The sequence below is a fragment of the Nerophis lumbriciformis genome, linkage group LG09 (assembly GCF_033978685.3).
Source record: "Nerophis lumbriciformis linkage group LG09, RoL_Nlum_v2.1, whole genome shotgun sequence".
NCBI lineage: Eukaryota > Metazoa > Chordata > Actinopteri > Syngnathiformes > Syngnathidae > Nerophis > Nerophis lumbriciformis.
In genome coordinates, this window is record NC_084556.2 from 49,095,200 (window position 1) to 49,113,008 (window position 17,809).

A 17,809-nucleotide genomic window follows, 5' to 3' on the forward strand; every position below is an offset into this window, starting at 1 on the left:
TACCACCTGGTGTCATTTGATGACATTACGTGACATCACATGACAACCTGTCACATCACGTCAGACCACATGAAGTCAGGCGACATCATGTGACATTAGGTGAAGCATTGCGACATTATGTGACGTCATGTTAGGTTACGTGATGTCACATCACCAGACCTCAAATGACATTACGTGACATTACATGACATCAAATTACATTACGTGACGTCACCTGACATTACGTGATGCCATATAACATTACGGGACTTCATACGACACCGCGGGACATCACATGACACGTGATGACAATACCGGACGTCACATGATGCCACATGACAACATGTCCCATCATGCAAGGGCACATGCCATCACATGGGGCCACCTGACATCACATGACTTCACATGAGACAAAGTGACATCAGAAAGCCAAAGCATCTATTTGACACTTTGACCGCAGGTACAGATCCTAATATGACTGTGAGGCATCTTACCGATATAGAAGGTCTCTGGAGTCTCTTTGGTGAGCAGGTTGAAGACCTCCTCAGTGTTGGGGACCCTGTAGGGGACTCGCAGGTCTTTGTACCTGCAGCTCAGCTCAGCTCTGATGTCATAGAGTGTGATGCCCTTGTTGCCGTAGCCCTATAGACAAGACAACTGTGAGGGTGCGACCCACAATGCCTCTGGGCCAGGATGAGAACATCCCGCTGACCTGTCTCTCCAGCTCCTCCGCGAAGGCGTCCAGGTCCAGATCTTTGAGGCGCTCGGGGTTCTCCAAGATCTCCTCCAGGGCGCCAGACGGGTTGGCGTCCTCGGCGGACTCGTCGTACTCCAGCGCGTCCACGGCCATCTTGCGAGCCCAGTCGTACGTCTCGGGGTGCACGCGAGAGCCGTCCAGAACCTCAATGTAGGAGTCGGTGCTGGAGTGAAAGCATCAACGATGGCGGTGAGAACCGGCCGAGTGACGCAAACATCCCAAGGGAGCCAAGAGGACATGCAGACCTGTCTCCAAGCGACGCCGTGTCAATCTTGATGAAACCAGCACAGTTGATGAACACTTTGGGGCCCATGTGGCACATGGTGACCAGCTGCGTTCTGTTCTCCAGACGGGTGTTGTTCTGCTTCAGAATCTGGAGGAGACAACCTGTTAGGCTTGAGAGCACCATGGGACATCACCAACACACGGACACCGACCTTGAGCAGGTGCGAGCCCTTCCTCGGTCCCAGGCCACAAACATACTGGACCAGACTCTGGGTGTGGGGGTGGGCGATGGCTCGGTTCACATCCACACCCACCTCGTTGACCCGATTGATGAATTCACAGTAAAGAGCGGAGAGTAGATCCTCCTTCACCACGTGTTCCTGACAAGAAAGCAGACATTCGACTCTTGCGGTCTGGGTCTTGTTGGACCTTGCGGACACAAAACTGGACCACACCTTTTTGTACCGCAACCAAAACCTGGTCTACGCGCCCTCAATGTCTCACCTGCAGTGGGTGCAGTTTGAGGCAGATGATGTCGTCGTCTGAGCTGCAGACCTGAGCGTACTCCACCAGAGGATCTTGGATCTTCCTGGCGATGGACACCGCTTGCCGCAGCAAGGGTGGGTAGTCCCTGTAATCAGTCTGTGCAGAGAGACGGCAGCTCATCAGGAAAGACCGGTTCACCCATATTGGACTAGGGCTGGGCGTATATCGATATACTCGATATATCGCGGGTTTGCTTTTAGTTGCGGGCATTACACTACATGCGTTTCCCACTCTTTCTTGTCTCTCCTTCTCACAGAGACTTAAAACAAGCGCACCTTCTCACATACGTCACGTGTGCAAAGTCACACGCTCCCGCGGAGCAGACAGGTAGCGACACGGTAACGCTAGCTGTGATGCTAAAGGTGCGGTGCGAGTGGTAATACGAGAGAGAGAAGGTGCGAATCTGGTAACAAATGGAGGAAGAATTAATTCCCATGAAAAACAGCACGGGATCCATCGTCTGGCGGTGGTTTGGCTTCAAGCGGGAATATGTTGAACTTTTATGCGGCAAAAGCGTTGCTACAAAAAGTAGCACCACTGCTAATTTAGCATCATTTGAAAAGTCACAAGCTAGAGAATGAAGAGTGTTTGAAACTCTGCATGTCAACATCTCCGGCTGGTGCCACACCAACAAAATGCTTAAGTAACTATTTCCAGATCAACACCGTACATACTTGCCAACCCTCCCAAGACTCCCGAAATTCAGCGCCTCTCCCGAAAACCTCCCGGGACAAATTTTCTCCCGAAAATCTCCCGAAATTCAAGCGGAGCTGGAGGCCACGCCCCCTCCAGCTCCATGCGGACCTGAGTGACGTGTTGACAGCCTGTTCACACGTCCGCTTTCCCACAACATAAACAGCTAATGATGGAGGGCGAGTTCTTGGTTTCTTATGTGGGTTTATTGTTAGGCAGTTTCATTAACGTCCTCCCAGCGTGGTAACAACACACAACAACAGCAGTCAAGTATTCGTCTACCGTAAAGCAGTTTGTCTGCCGTAAACAGCGATGTTGTGACACTTTTAAACAGGACAATACTGCCATCTACTGTACATGCATATGTGACCCACCCATAATGTGTCACATTTTTGTGTTGATTTATTTATTTTATTTTGTGGTTTGAATTCGTTTTTGGAGCTGTCATTACACATTTATCAGTATTCACATTGGTCAGTAGGGCGTTTCTTCCCAATTGAATGCTATCACCTGCAGACCGGAAGTGTCTTGTCATTCTGATGAGCGCGACCAGTCTGTGAACAATTGAAACGTCCTGTGTGCTTTTTCCTCCTGTATAACAGGTTAGTTTTGGTGAATCAACTCACTGAATAATATCCATGTGATCTTTATAAGTTTAAGTACACATTCTGATGGTGGAGCCTAACTCTAAAGTGTTTGTGAGTTGTAGTTTGTATTTGTGAATGAATCCAGTGCACAGCTGCAGTAATCAATACAAAAAGGCAACGTGAGTGCGCAATGTTTATATAGGAACTTCTGATCCTAATTCAGACTCCCGAATTAGAGCTCCTGTTTTCTTCTTGATTTTATAATGTATATTTGTATAATGTGTGTGTTCTGAAATAGTGACAGAGAATAGAACAAGGATGGACAATTCAACCCTTAACTCAACAATGAGTAGATGAGTGTTATGTGTGTGTAAATAAATGAACACTGAAATTCAAGTATTTCTTTTATTTATTTATATGTATATATATATATATATATATTTTTTTTTTTTTTCATTTTATTATTATTACATATATATATATACATATATACATAATGTAATAATATATATATATATATATAGCTAGAATTCATTGAAAGTCAAGTATTTCTTATATATATATATATATCTTAACCACACCCCCCGCCCCACCACCGACCGCGCCCCCCGCCCCCCACCTCCCGAAATCGGAGGTCTCAAGGTTGGCAAGTATGACACCGTATGAAAAAAAAAATCAACAACAGAAGGAGATAACGTCCGCAGGAACCTACCACATAGCGAAGGACATACACTATTTGATTTCCTATTATGCAGCTCATTTTTATTTGACAGTTATTGAAATATCTTGTGTGACATCATGCACAAAAGTGCACTCATAGCTTGTTTTAAAATGTCTCTGACAATCTTGCACTTTCTGTTTTGAGATGACATGAATGTTTGTGCCACTGCTTAACAACTGTTTAATAAATACAGTTTTGGTCAATTGACTTAGTTTTGATTTCCTTCTCTGCATGAAAGTTTAAAATGAGCATATATTAATGCAGTATGAACAAGAATGTTTTAATGTAGACACATAGAATCATCATACTGCTGTGATAATATGCATCAAGTTAGGGCTGGGCGATATGGCCTTTTTTTAATATCTCGATATTTTTAGGCAATATCGCGATTCTCAATATATATCTCTATATTTTGCCTTAGCCTTGAATGAACACTTGATGCATATAATCACAGCAGTATGATGATTCTATGTGTCTACATTAAAACATTCTTGTTTATACTGCATTAATATATGCTCATTTTAAACTTTCATGCAGAGAGGGAAATCACAACTAAGTCAACTGTATTTATTAAACAGTTATTAAGCAGTGGCACAAACATTCATGTCATTTCCAAAACAGAAAGTGCAAGATTGTCAGAGACATTTTCAAACAAGTTATTAGTGCACTTTTGTGCATGGCGTCACTAATATGACTTATCAAAACAACACTAAATTAAAGTGCACTTTTTGTACAGAACGCCACTACAATAGTTTAAAACATGATGACACACAAGATATTTCAATAAGTGTCACATAAAAATGAGCTGCATATCAAATAGTATATGTCCTACGGTGTTGATGTGGAAATAGTTGCTTCGGCATTTAGTTGGTGTGGCACCGAACGGAGTCCCGCTTGAAGCCAAACCACCGTCAGACGATGGACCCCGCGCTGTTTTTCTTGGGAATTAATTATTCCTCCATTTGTTACCAGATTCGCACCTTCTTTCTCTCGCATTACCACTCAAACCACACCGTTAGCTGTTAGCATCACAGCTAACGTTACCATGTCGCTACCTCTGCTCCGCGGGAGCATGTGACGTTGCTCACGTGACAGTATGTGACGTATGTGAGAAGGTGCGCTTGTTTTAATGTCTCTGTGAGAAGGAGAGACAGGAAAGAGTGAGAAATACATGCAGTTTAATGCCCCGCAGCTAAAAGCAACTGCGTGAGAACATTTACTCGAATATCACCATATAGTAGGGCTGGGCAATATGGCCTTTTTTAAATATCGCGATATTTTAAGGCCATATCGCGATACACGATATATATCTCGATATTTTGCCTTAGCCTTGAATGAACACTTGATGCATATAATCACAGCAGTATGATGATTCTATGTGTCTACATTAAAACATTCTTCTTCATACTGCATTAAAATATGCTCGTTTTAAACTTTCATGCAGAGAAGGAATTCACAACTAAAAAAAAAATCACTATTTTTTTCATACGGTGTTGATCTGGAAATGTTTGCCTCGGCATTTTGATGGTGTGGGCGTGTGGCACCAAACGGAGATGTTGACGTGCGGAGTACGTAAATATTGTTTTTAATATTGTTGTGCAGCACTTTGGAAACATGTTTGTTGTTTAAATGCGCAATTAAATAAAGTGGATTGGATTGGAGTGAGCACTCTTCATTCACTAGCAGGGGACTTTTCAAATGATGCTACATATTAGCAGTAGGCTACTGCTACTTTTTATAGCAACGCTTTCGCCCCACACTTGACAATATACGGTTGTCTGTTCGACATCGTCCCACTTGAAGCCAAGCCACCGCCAGACGATGGACCCCCTGCTGTTTTTCTTGGGAATGAATTATTCCTTCATTTGTTACCAGATTCGCACCTTCTTTCGCTCGTATTACCGCTAGCATCACAACTAACGTTAGCCATGCTGCTACCTCTCTGCTCAAGGAGGGCGTACACGTATGTGACGTATGACGTGACGTATGTAAGAAGGTGCGCTTGCTGTCTGTGAGAAGGAGAGACAGGAAAGAGCGAGTAGAGCCTGAAGTGTAATGCCCGCTGCTAAAAGCAACTGTGTGAGAACGTATACTTGATATCACGATATAATCATTTTGTATATCGCACAGAGACAAACCCGCGATATATCGCCCAGCCCTACCATATAGCATACCTGCCAACTTTTGAAATCAGAAAAACCTAGTAGCCAGGGTCCAAGGGCCGCAGGCCCCGGTAGGTCCAGGACAAAGTCCTGGTGGAGGGTTCAGGGCTTCGCCCCCCGACGCAAAATGATTATTAGCATTCAGACAGGTTAAAATGTTGCTAAAACCATCACTTTTCTATCAGTCACAGTGACTTTTAAAAACAAAAATATTACAGCAAAAATCATATGGGTTGATTGACATGTTTATTCTGTAAACTAACTTCAATAGTTTGAAATTATTTTGACAGTTAATGCCAGTTATCCTGTCAACCTTTCACAAGACTTCAATTTGTTAATTGAAAGTATAAACAGTATAAACACTTTTTACAGTAAACAAATGGTAAAACATTACTAAACAATTCCATTAAAAAAAAAATTGGTGTCATTATTAACTTTCTGTCCAAGCTTGTATAATCTACTGCCTTGTTCAATTGTAAAAAATATTCTGTGCCTAAAATTCACATTTCTATCACAATTATCATACTGTAAACATGGTAAGCTAACTTCATTAAAATTAATAGTCCTGTCAATAGCATGGAATTACAATTCAAATGTAGTTTTTTTGTAAGCCTTTCAAAAGAATTCAAAATATGAAAAATTAATGAAAATTAATTGAAGCCATCAGACACTTGAAAAGTGGCACATCACATCTCTAATGTAATCATTTGAACTTTTCAACAGAAATAGCACTGCAAAAATATTAAGGACATACTTCTGTATTTTGGTAGTTATGCTGTCAACATTTAACAAGATTTCTTCAACTTGGACTTGAAAGCATAAATAGTATAAACACTTTTAACAGTATAACAGTACTAAACAATTCCAATAGATAACATTGGTGTCATTACCTTTTTGTGGCTAAAATCCAAATGTATTCTATCAGATTGATCATACTGCAAAAATGATATGGTAACTTTATGATAAGTTTACTTGAAGTGGCATAAAACACTGAAAGTGATTGTTCCTATAACCCCTTTGTTTCAAATGTTTGTTCCACTTGTGGCAGTCGGGCACCAGCATACCGTCTTTGACAACTTGAAGTGGCATAAAACACTGAAAGTGATTGTTCCTATAACCCCTTTGTTTTAAATGTTTTATGCCACTTCAAGTTGTCAAAGACGTGCTGTGAAATACAGCCGACAGGATTGCGCACCAAACACGAAGCAAGGCCAAAGCGCATGCATGGTGCAGGAGAACAAAGGACTTCTTTCATTTAAGGTTTGTGATAAACCATCAAACTCATTCGTTAAAAGGACTCTATAGTAATATAAAGTGAGTTTTTCTGGACATTATCATGCAAGAAAAGTTTATTTTTGGGACCGCGATCACCGCGTAATGATTTTTAAAGGTTGCATTACAAACATTTAACTGTCCCATGTGATCAGCCAGTGCGATTGGAGGTCCATGCTCAATTATTGCCTCCGTAAATAAAACTTCGGCACTTATCACATCCAAAGAATCTGTTTGGGCGACGAAAAACGTTGAAAGTTTTCCACTTGTATCGCTAGCAACGGCATTAGACTTGTGTTTTTTTGTCCCAACGTGGTCTTTTACATCGCTAATTCCTCCGTGTCCGATCGAAAAATCTTGTCTGCACAAGGTGCAATTCGCGTAGTTTTCACCCTTTTTTTTTAATTAATGAAAAACCGTATTTTTTATCACTGCAACCGTAACCCGGAATAGGTTGATGAAAACCGTACTAATTACGGGTAAACCGGAGTAGTTGGCAGGTATGATATAGTCATTTTCAATGTCGCACAGAGACAAACCCGCGATATATCGAGTATATCGATATATCGCCCATCCCTACATCAAGTGTTAATTCAAGGCTAAGGCAAAATATCCAGATATATATCGTGTATCGTGACATGACCTAAAAATATTGAGATATTATTAAAAGGCCGTATCGCCCAGCCCTATATTGGACTCAGTTTGGTTGCGTGACGCCATGTCAGGAACGCACCTCCGACTTCTTGCTGTTCATGTAGAGCGTGGCCAGCTCATTGTCCACCAGTTCCACACCAACAGTGGGCAAGGAGGACTCCTGCTCCAGCTCAGCAATAGTTCTCTTGATGTCCTCCATGATCATCTGGGCATCTCTGCACACACACACACACACACACACACACACACACACACACACACTAAGGTGTTCAGGTGCACGCTAAAGCAACATTTTTAACCGTGTAATTACGACATGTTTGAAAGTGCAGTCCGATGATACCAAGACACAGTCTCACCTGCTTTCCCCCGCTACGGCGACCACGTGAGGTTTCTTGCGGGACAAAAACGTCTTGAGATCTTCGAGGTCATTGGCCTAAGAACGACACAAATGAGTGAGTGAATCCTCTCAAAAATCCCTTGCCCTGCGTGACGCCCTGTCCACTTGCTCCGCCTGTCACACCTTCCTCTCGCGCTCGTCTTCCCTGAAGGCGTTCCTCCTCTTCAAGAAGTAGGGCAAGCGCAGGAAGTCCACCACCTCGCCTTCGCCGTTGATCAGCGCACAGAAGACGGGTGTGTCTCTGCCATGCGGAAAAACATGTACAGCTTTGGGGGTGGCGCTAGGGATGGGTACCATTCACATTTGAACCGATACGGTACCGATTTCCAACACCGGTACTCGACGGTATCAATTTTTGGTATTTTTGTTTCGTTAATAAATATAAAATGTTTTTGATAATGCAATATAATTCTTTATTGCAACATTTAAAAATGAGCTCATTATGATTACTGCTGTCACATTCCTGAATATCATTTGCAGGTTTGACATTTAATTGCGGTTGTATATACTTTATGGTGTGTTGGCGAGTCATTTCAGTCGTTGCTTAATCTAGTCTTTTGTGGTGCCCTAAAAGTGTTAATACTGTAAGTAAAATACTTATTACTGTTTGATTGTAACATGCATCTTAGCTGAAGTTTTCATGACCAAATTTGGAGGTGTTGAAATCGCTATGTAAAATTGGGGTGGCGCTAGGGATGGGTACCATTCACATTTGAACCGATACGGTACCGATTCCCAATACCGGTAGTCAACGGTATCAATTTTCAGTATTTTTGTGTGTTAATAAATATTAACTGTTTTTGATAATATAATGTAATTTTTTATTACAACATTTAAAAATGAGCTCATTGTGATTACTGCTGTCACATTCCTGAGTATCATTTGCAGGTTTGACATTAAGTTGCGGTTGCAAGTCCAAGATGTTAGATGCCAGTTGTATATACTTCATGGTGTGTTGGCAAGTCATTTCAGTCGTTGCTTAATCTAGTCTTTTGTGGTGCCCTAAAAGTGTTAATACTGTAAGTAATGTACTTATTACGCACCAGCTGTTTGATTGTAAGATGCATCTTAGTTGAAGTTTCATTACCAAATTTGGAAGTGTTTAAATCGGCATGTAAAATTGCTAATGCTAATCAGTAGCATGTTAATAGCAAAACCATTGTATATTAGCATCAAGCTAGCGCATTTGTAGAAGAGTGGAGCCTTACTTAACATAAGTTGCAGTTGGGGGGGGGGGGGGGGGGGTGTATATTGTAGCGTCCCGGAAGAGTTAGTGCTGCAAGGGGTTCTGGGTATTTGTTCTGTTGTGTTTATGTTGTGTTACGGTGTGGATGTTCTCCCGAAATGTGTTTGTCATTCTTGTTTGGTGTGGGTTCACAGTGTGGCGCATGTTTGTAACAGTGTTAAAGTTGTTTATACGGCCACCCTCAGTGTGACCTGTATGGCTGTTGACCAAGTATGCTTTGTATTCACCTGTGTGTGTGAAAAGCCGTAGATACTATGTGATTGGGCCGGCACGCAAAGGCAGTGACTTTAAGGTTTATGGGGCTCTGTACTTCTCCCTATGTCCGTGTACACAGCGGCGTTTTAAAAAGTCATACATTTTACTTTTTGAAGCCGATACCGATAATTTCCGATATTACATTTTAAAGCATTTTTCGGCCGTCCGATATTATCGGACATCTCTCGTTTACATCACGTAATAGTTTCACATTTGAAGTTGATTTACGGATATGAATGGACTTCGCAATATTCTATTTTTTGAGTTTCACCTGTACAAATGTTACAATATGGGAGCTTTTATTTTGACAAGACCACAACAATCATACTTGCCAACCTTGAGACCTCCGATTTCGGGAGGTGTGTGTGGGGGGGGGGGGCGTGGTTGAGTGAGGGCGGGGGCGTGGTTAAGAGGGGAGGAGTATATTGACAGCTAGAATTCACCAAGTCAAGTATTTCATACACATACACATATACATATATATATATATATATATATATATATATATATATATATATATATATATATATATATACATACATATACATATATACATATATAACAAAACTGTGTTAGATAATTGATACTTCAAACTTGCATAAATAAATCTTAAGGAATATAACATAACTTGGCTTCTGAGAGCTTCAAAATGTAATGAATAAAATGCTAAAGTTGTTGATAAACAAGCAATTATTTTAATAATTAAATATGGTCATTTTAAATGAATTATTATGATCATTTAAAATTAATCATTTCAAATATGTTTATTTTAATATATAATTCTATGGCTGGATGTAATAAGGAGTCAGAAAAAATACAAATAAAAATACAATTCATGTTGATGTTTTTAGCAAAATATAGTAAACATGTATTTAGTTTTTTTTTTTAATTAATAAATATATTTATTTTTAGGTAAGATAAACATAATAATACAATTTATCTCTAGTCTGGATGATTTAGTTCTTGTCACCCTGTTGTCCTCCCGTCATGAATAAAAGGCTGTCCTCACTCAGGTCCGCATGGAGCTGGAGGGGGCGTGGCCTCCAGCTCTGCCTGAAAATCGGGAGATTTTCGGGAGAATATTTGTCCCGGGAGGTTTTCGGGAGAGGCGCTGAATTTCGGGAGTCTCCCGGAAAATTCGGGAGGGTTGGCAAGTATGACAACAATATCGTATCGTGGCCTTAACACCGTGACGATGTCGTACTGTGGGATTTTGATAAGGTTATATCCCTAATCCCTGTAATGGTTCTCAATTGACAAAATAATTCGAAATTGTAGGCTACATTTGTAGACAACTGCCAACTACAGCAAAACTATTTTTTTTATGGCCACTTCTTGTTTTTTGGGTTGTGTGTGTGTGTGTTACCTGCTAGGTGCAAACGCCACGCCAAGCACACGAATGCCTTTGCCCTGACTCTCATCCATCAGGTCGTCATCTTCCTCCAGCTGCTGGTCTGGTCTGTAAGGAGCCACCTTCAACCAGTTGTACAGTCGCCGACAGCACGACTGACGGAAACACAACAACAGTTTTTATGAGTTCACAAGACGACAAAACATTTTAACGTGTTTGTATTAGACATAGTTAGCCTGTAAATTGTTGCCCCAAGGTGGTTCTTGTTTTTTCATGGCCACAGAGCGTTAATTTAAGGTACCCGTATGATGCTCTCTTTGGCCTCAGCGATGAGTTTGCTCTTGAGCTCCTTGGCCATCTGAGGGTAGAGGAACTGGTTGAGCGCTCTCTCGATGGCCAACGTGCGCTGCCTGTTCCACTCCTGCACTTGGTGGCTGAACTCGTCCCGGTAGTAGAACTGCTTGATCTCGTCAAAGTACGTCTGGTCCCCCGCGTACCTGAGAGAAGGCGGAAGAGGGTTGAGCGTCCATTCCGAGGATCATTCCAAAGAGCAGAAGGGACATTTGTCTCACCCTTTGACTCCAATGAGGTCGATGCAGATGTCGATGGACAGCAGGCCCTCGTCCTCAGCCAGATACATCTTTAAGAACTGATCTCCATTCAGCTCTTTGACAGCCTTGTTCTTCAGGTACTTGAAGGAGTAGGCAAAGTGGGCCTCGTCTATTTCCTGCAGGAGTCCAACAAACATAGTTTCAAGACATCCTTGTCAGAGCATCGGGGTGTTTGCCAGTAGGGACCAGAGGTGGGTAGAGTAGCCAGAATTTGTACTCAAGTAAGAGTACTGTTACTTTAGAGATTTAATACTCAAGTAAAAGTAAGGAGTAGTCACCCAAATATTTACTTGAGTAAAAGTAAAAAGTATGTTGTGAAAAAACTACTCAAGTACTGAGTAACTAATGAGTAACATACACACACATATCATGTATATATATATATATATATATATATATATATATACATACATTGATATATACAGTATATAATTTATATTTATTTATTTTGCCGTTTTTTTTTTACATGTTAAAGGTGTTTTAATGAATATACATGCATGTTTAACACATATAGATTCCTTTCTTTCATGAAGACAAGAATATAAGTTGGTGTATTACCTGATTGTGATGACTTGCATTGATTGGAATCAGACAGTAGTGATGATAACGTCCACATTTTCGAATGGAAGAGAAAAAAAAGTCTTCCTTTCTGTCTAATACCACATGAAAGTGGTTGGTTTTTGGCATCTTATTTGTCCAGCTTCCATATTCGTTTTCATACACTTTACAAGAAATACATTGGCGGCAAACTCCGTAGCTTGCTAGCTTGTTTGCGCTGGCTTTCGGAGACTCTTATTTTGAAAGCGCAGGCGCGATGGAGCGGCACTTTTATTGTGAAGACAGGAACTGTGCAGTCAGTCTTTAGGCTTTTGACGGGAAGTACGGTTGAAATAAAAAAAGGGTCTTTTTTCCTTCACATTTTTGATTGATTGATTGGAACTATTATTAGTAGATTGCACAGTACAGTACATATTCCGTACAATTTACCACTAAATGGTAAGACCCGTATAAGTTTTTCAACTTGTTTAAGTCAGGTCATGTGACCCCTGGCTCTGTTTGATTGGTCCAACGTCACCAGGAGTGAACGTCACCAGTGACTGTATTTGTTGAAACGCAGGCACTATGAAGGTCTGTCTGACAGACCAAAACAAACAAAGCGTGCATTATCAGATCGATAAAAATTAGTAGCGAGTAGCGAGCTGAATGTAGATAAAAGTAGCGGAGTAAAAGTAGCGTTTCTTCTCTATAAATATACTCAAGTAAAAGTAAAAGTATGTTGCATTAAAACTACTCTTAGAAGTACAATTTATCCCAAAAGTTACTCAAGTAGATGTAACGGAGTAAATGTAGCGCGTTACTACCCACCTCTGGTAGGGACATAATTATAAATGGTATTGATAATAACCACATTAAAAGTATTGACGGTTAAAATTAACGTTTTAATGAAAATTATGGAAAAACCGAGATTGATAAAACTGCACTTTGATAAACTCACGGACTGACTGGCGCCAGCTCGCTAGTTAAAAATGCTAACATGAAAACAGCTGACTAACGTATTTCCCCGTTAAGAAACAACATACCCCAATCTAAACTTATATAAACTCATTAGAGTTTGAGCAACTAAGCTATTCAAATGTGCACATTGAATCTACAAGCTGTGCTCTCTTAATACAGAGTGATCGTTCTATTTAAAAACCAGGTTCAAAAGTAAAAAGATTTGTGATCACACAAACAAACACGATGATAAAAGGTAATTTAATCAATGAGCACTTAAACATCATTTACACATTTACACTTTTACATTTGACACTTTATCCGGGCTGTGTGCAATATGTCATGGCACTTTATTCGGGATATGTGCGATGCTTACACATTCCTCCTTTTTATTTGATTTTTTATTTACATTTTTTTTTTTTAAGTAACTACCGGTACCTGTTTTTGAACTCTTCTTTAAATTAGCTGATTGTTACAGAGTATGTGGTGGTAATCCTGACCTTTCTCTGTTTTGTGTGAATGTTATTGTCACTTGATCCTATGGATACACCAACCTGCCTGGAGACTACAGGTGGAAATGAGCTTTTGGCTAAAACCTGACATATTCACATATTACATGTATGTTCAATAATGTTTGCGGTCCCTATTTTAAATAAATAATTGAAATTATAATTTGGACAGAACTGTTTTTACGGTGCGTTCAGGGGACCGCTCAACAGAGTAGGAAGCCACAACACCCAGCAGAAATAATACATAATAATAATAATAGATGTTTGCTATAGGGATGTCCCGATGCGATATTTGGATCGGATCGGCTGCCGATATTTGCCAAAAATTGCGTATCGGCAAGGCATGGGAAAATGCAGATCCAGATCCAGTTTAAAAAAAAACTCCGGTCCGTGTTTTCCAACGCACCGATTTAAATAATACATTCCACTTTTCTGCTGCTCCGTAATTTTCGTTCCGCATTTTCCAGCACACCTTCAACACATTTACATGTCTGTGAATTCTCACGCAGTTGCTTTTAGCTGCTGGCATTACACGACAGGCTCTTCTCACTCTTTCCTGTGTCTCCCTCTCACAGACAGCAGCGCACCTTCTTACACACGTCACATACTGTCACGTCATACGTCACACACGTATACGTCCTCCCCAAGCAGAGAGGTAGCAGCATGGCTAACGTTAGCTGTGATGCTAGCGCAGCCGTGCGAGCAACGCTCCCTCTAAGGTGCTCGCCTGTAAAATTGCGCACTGTTTAAGCGTCCTCTGCGCATAGCAAATCTACGCCACGCACAAAATCTAATAAAAAAATAAGCGCATAACAATTTTCAACACACCGACACGACAGAGAAAACAGTTTTCGTCATCATTGTTCAAATATTGTGACGTCTGTCGAGACGCTTATCTCCATTCGGTTCCACACGCCCACACCATCAAAATGCTGAGGCAAAAATTTCCACATCAACACCGTATGAAAGAATTAGTGATTTTTTTAGTTGTGATTTCCTTCTCTGCATGAAAGTTTAAAAGTAGCATATATTAATGCAGTATGAAGAATAATGTTTTAATGTAGACATGCAAGCCTTGAAAGAAAATTTTGAAAATCAAGACTACATTTCCTGCAAATGGGTGCATTTCTACCCTATATTTTAACTTTAGATTTATTCTCATATCAAACTCTTTTGGCTGTCTTTTTGACACTTACATCAGGCGCCCCCCTCCACACCCTGGATTATAAATAATGTAAATAATTCAATGTGATTATCTTGTGTGATGACTGTATTATGATGATAGTATATATCTGTGTCATGAATCAATTTAAGTGGACCCCGACTTAAACAAGTTGAAAAACTTATTGGGGTGTTACCATTTAGTGGTCAATTGTACGTAATATGTACTTCACTGTGCAACCTACTAATAAAAGTCTCAATCAATCAATCAAAACACATAGAATCATCATACTGCTGTGATTATATGCATCAAGTGCTCATTCAAGGCTAAGGCAAAATATCGAGATATATATTGTGTATCGCAATATGGCCTTAAAATATCGCAATATTAAAAAAAGGCCATATCGCCCAGCCCTAGTTCAATGATGCCATTTCTGTTTGTCATGTATAATTTTCTCTATTTTGTGTTTATCCTTGAATAAACAGGTCAGTTTCTTGTTACCAACCATTGTGTATTATTCAAACTCCCCTAATTCAGCTGGCTAGTTGTTATCAAGAGTACTAAAACCCTTTTCAACATGATTCTGACAACTAAGTAGGCTAAATAACTTTAAACTTTAATACATGCTCGGATAGGCCAGTATCGGTCAGTATCGGTATCGGATCGGAAATGCAAAAACAATATCGGTATCGGATCGGAAGTGCAAAAACCTGGATCGGGACATCCCTAGTTTGCTATGCACTTTTCATTTAAATACATCATAAACTTCTATAGTACAAACCAATTTGTACCATAATAAAAGCTTAGCGATTAATACAAATAAAATACTAAGACTAAAACACCAGCAAAGCATAAGAAACAGAAACCATGCAAAATAGTGGCTTTTTTAACGTGTCTATTTATTTTGGTTATAGTCAAAATATTTTAGCGTGTTTAAACTAGGGCTGCGTGATTATGACCAAAATAATAATCATGATTATTTTCATCAATAATGAAATGACAACTATTAATCATGATTATTTACTGTTAATTAGAACATTTTGTTGCACTTTCTATTTTTAACAAACAATATGTGAACTTGGCTTTCATTTCAAAATGAAACTATAAAAATTATTAATTCATAATAAAATTAAATGTGTATAAGACAAACGGCTAACTAAAATAAATATGCCATTGCAAAGTGCGATCATAAAGTGCAAACAAGTGAAAAAATAAACACATGAAAGGCACATAGAAAGAAACACATTCATTTTACTGCTCACAGTATATTTGGGACATATGTCTTCGGCCAAATAAAACCTTATTACATCCATTATTTTGCCGTGTTTTTGCGAGGTGGATTAATCCCTCGGTGCACGGTTGATGTTACGGTTGTTTGTATTTTGAGAACCCCCGCTTGTGTAGCTTTTTGTCAGGGCTTTGTGTCAGTTGTGGGCGGCCGGCTCCGTCAGCGCGGACAAACGATGGCGGTTGACAAAAGAAGGGAAGTGTCGTTTATGCTTAACGTGTCTCCGCAACTCGATCATTTGTTTGGATGTGCACACCAACGCAGCGTTTCAGTGCAACTTGTCCTGGCGTTTGTTGCGAGGGGGGCGTTTTGGGGTTTCGGGAAATGAGCGGGAGTGCCTACAGAACGGCAAAACGTGCAGTTGTGTTTAAAAAGCGTGCCTGTTGGTACACTGTGGGTAACTCTGCGGGAGGGGAAGGCACCGATGCAATCATGCATTTATGTTTCCTACAATATTCGGAAACTACTGGCTGATCTACCTTCAACTAGAGATGTCCGTTAATATCGGACTGCCGATATTATCGGCCGATAAATGCTTTAAAATGTAATATCGGAAATTATCGGTATCGGTTTCAAAAAGTAAAATGTATGACTTTTTAAAACACCGCTGTACGGCGTGGTAAACGGACGTAGGGAGAAGTACAGAGCAGTTGCGTCTCCCAATCATAATGGCCAACCCTCCCGATTTTCCCGGGAGACTCCCGAATTTCAGTGCCCCTCCCGAAAATCTCCCGGGGCAACCATTCTCCCGAATTTTTCCCAGACAACAATATTGGAGGCGTGCCGGCCCAATCACATAATATCTACGGCTTTTCACACACACAAGTGAATGCATAGCATACTTGGTCAACAGCCATACAGGTCACACTGAGGGTGGCCGTATAAACAAATTTAACACTGTTACAAATATGCACCACACTGTGAACCCACACCAAACAAGAATGACAAACACATTTCGGGAGAACATCCGCACCGTAACACAACATAAACACGACAGAACAAATACCCAGAACCCCTTGCAGCACTAACTCTTCCGGGACACTACAATATACACCCCACCTACCCCCCATCCCCTCCCACCTCAACCTCCTCATGCTCTCTCAGGGAGAACATGTCCCAAATTCCACGCTGCTGTTTTGAGGCATGTTAAAAAAAATAATGCACTTTGTGACTTCAATAATAAATATGGCAGTGCCATGTTGGCATTTTTTTCCATAACTTGAGTTGATTTATTTTGGAAAACCTTGTTACATTGTTTAATGCATCCAGCGGGGCATCACAACAAAATTAAGCATAATAACGCGTTAATTCCACGACTGTATATATCGGCATCGGATGATATCGGAATCGGTAATTAAGAGTTGGACAATATCGGAATATCGGCAAAAAAGCCATTATCGGACATCTCTACCTTCAACCTCTGTTGTCACTCACTCTCACATGAGTCCACGTCTATCGTTCGGTGCTCAGTTTGAAATGCAGAGGAGCCTGCTTTTTAAATGCTAATATCGCCGACGATACCACTCATTTAATCGTAGCAACCAAAATCGTGACCAAAATTAAAATGCGATTAATTGTGCAGCCTGAGTTTAAAGGGGAACATTATCACCAGACCTATGTAAACGTCAATATATACCTTGATGTTGCAGAAAAAAGACCATACATTTTTTTAACCGATTTTCGAACTCTAAATGGGTGAATTTTGGCGATTTAAACGCCTTTCTATTATTCGCTCTCGGAGTGATGACGTCACAACGTGACGTCACATCGGAAAGCAATCCGCCATTTTCTCAAACACATTACAAACACCGAGTGAAATCAGCTCTGTTATTTTCCGTTTTTTCAACTGTTTTCTGTACCTTGGAGACATCATGCCTCGTCGGTGTGTTGTCGGAGGGTG

At 40.5% G+C, this 17,809-nt stretch overlaps 1 protein-coding gene across 2 annotated transcripts in view; it reads right to left on the reverse strand.

The window, feature by feature from the left end:
- The window catches only part of supt6h (SPT6 homolog, histone chaperone and transcription elongation factor), a 68,676-nt gene that overhangs the window by 22,644 nt on the left and 28,223 nt on the right, over positions 1–17,809 (reverse strand). For both annotated transcript variants that reach the window (XM_061962984.1, XM_061962983.1), the window contains exons 15-25: positions 11,418–11,572; positions 11,147–11,342; positions 10,861–11,000; positions 8,117–8,234; positions 7,953–8,029; positions 7,676–7,811; positions 1,466–1,603; positions 1,174–1,341; positions 982–1,109; positions 692–899; positions 474–621 (exon numbers count right to left, since the gene is read on the reverse strand). In XM_061962984.1, coding sequence (XP_061818968.1) covers positions 474–621; positions 692–899; positions 982–1,109; positions 1,174–1,341; positions 1,466–1,603; positions 7,676–7,811; positions 7,953–8,029; positions 8,117–8,234; positions 10,861–11,000; positions 11,147–11,342; positions 11,418–11,572 — 1,612 coding nt within the window. The remainder of the gene's footprint in view (positions 1–473; positions 622–691; positions 900–981; positions 1,110–1,173; positions 1,342–1,465; positions 1,604–7,675; positions 7,812–7,952; positions 8,030–8,116; positions 8,235–10,860; positions 11,001–11,146; positions 11,343–11,417; positions 11,573–17,809) is intronic.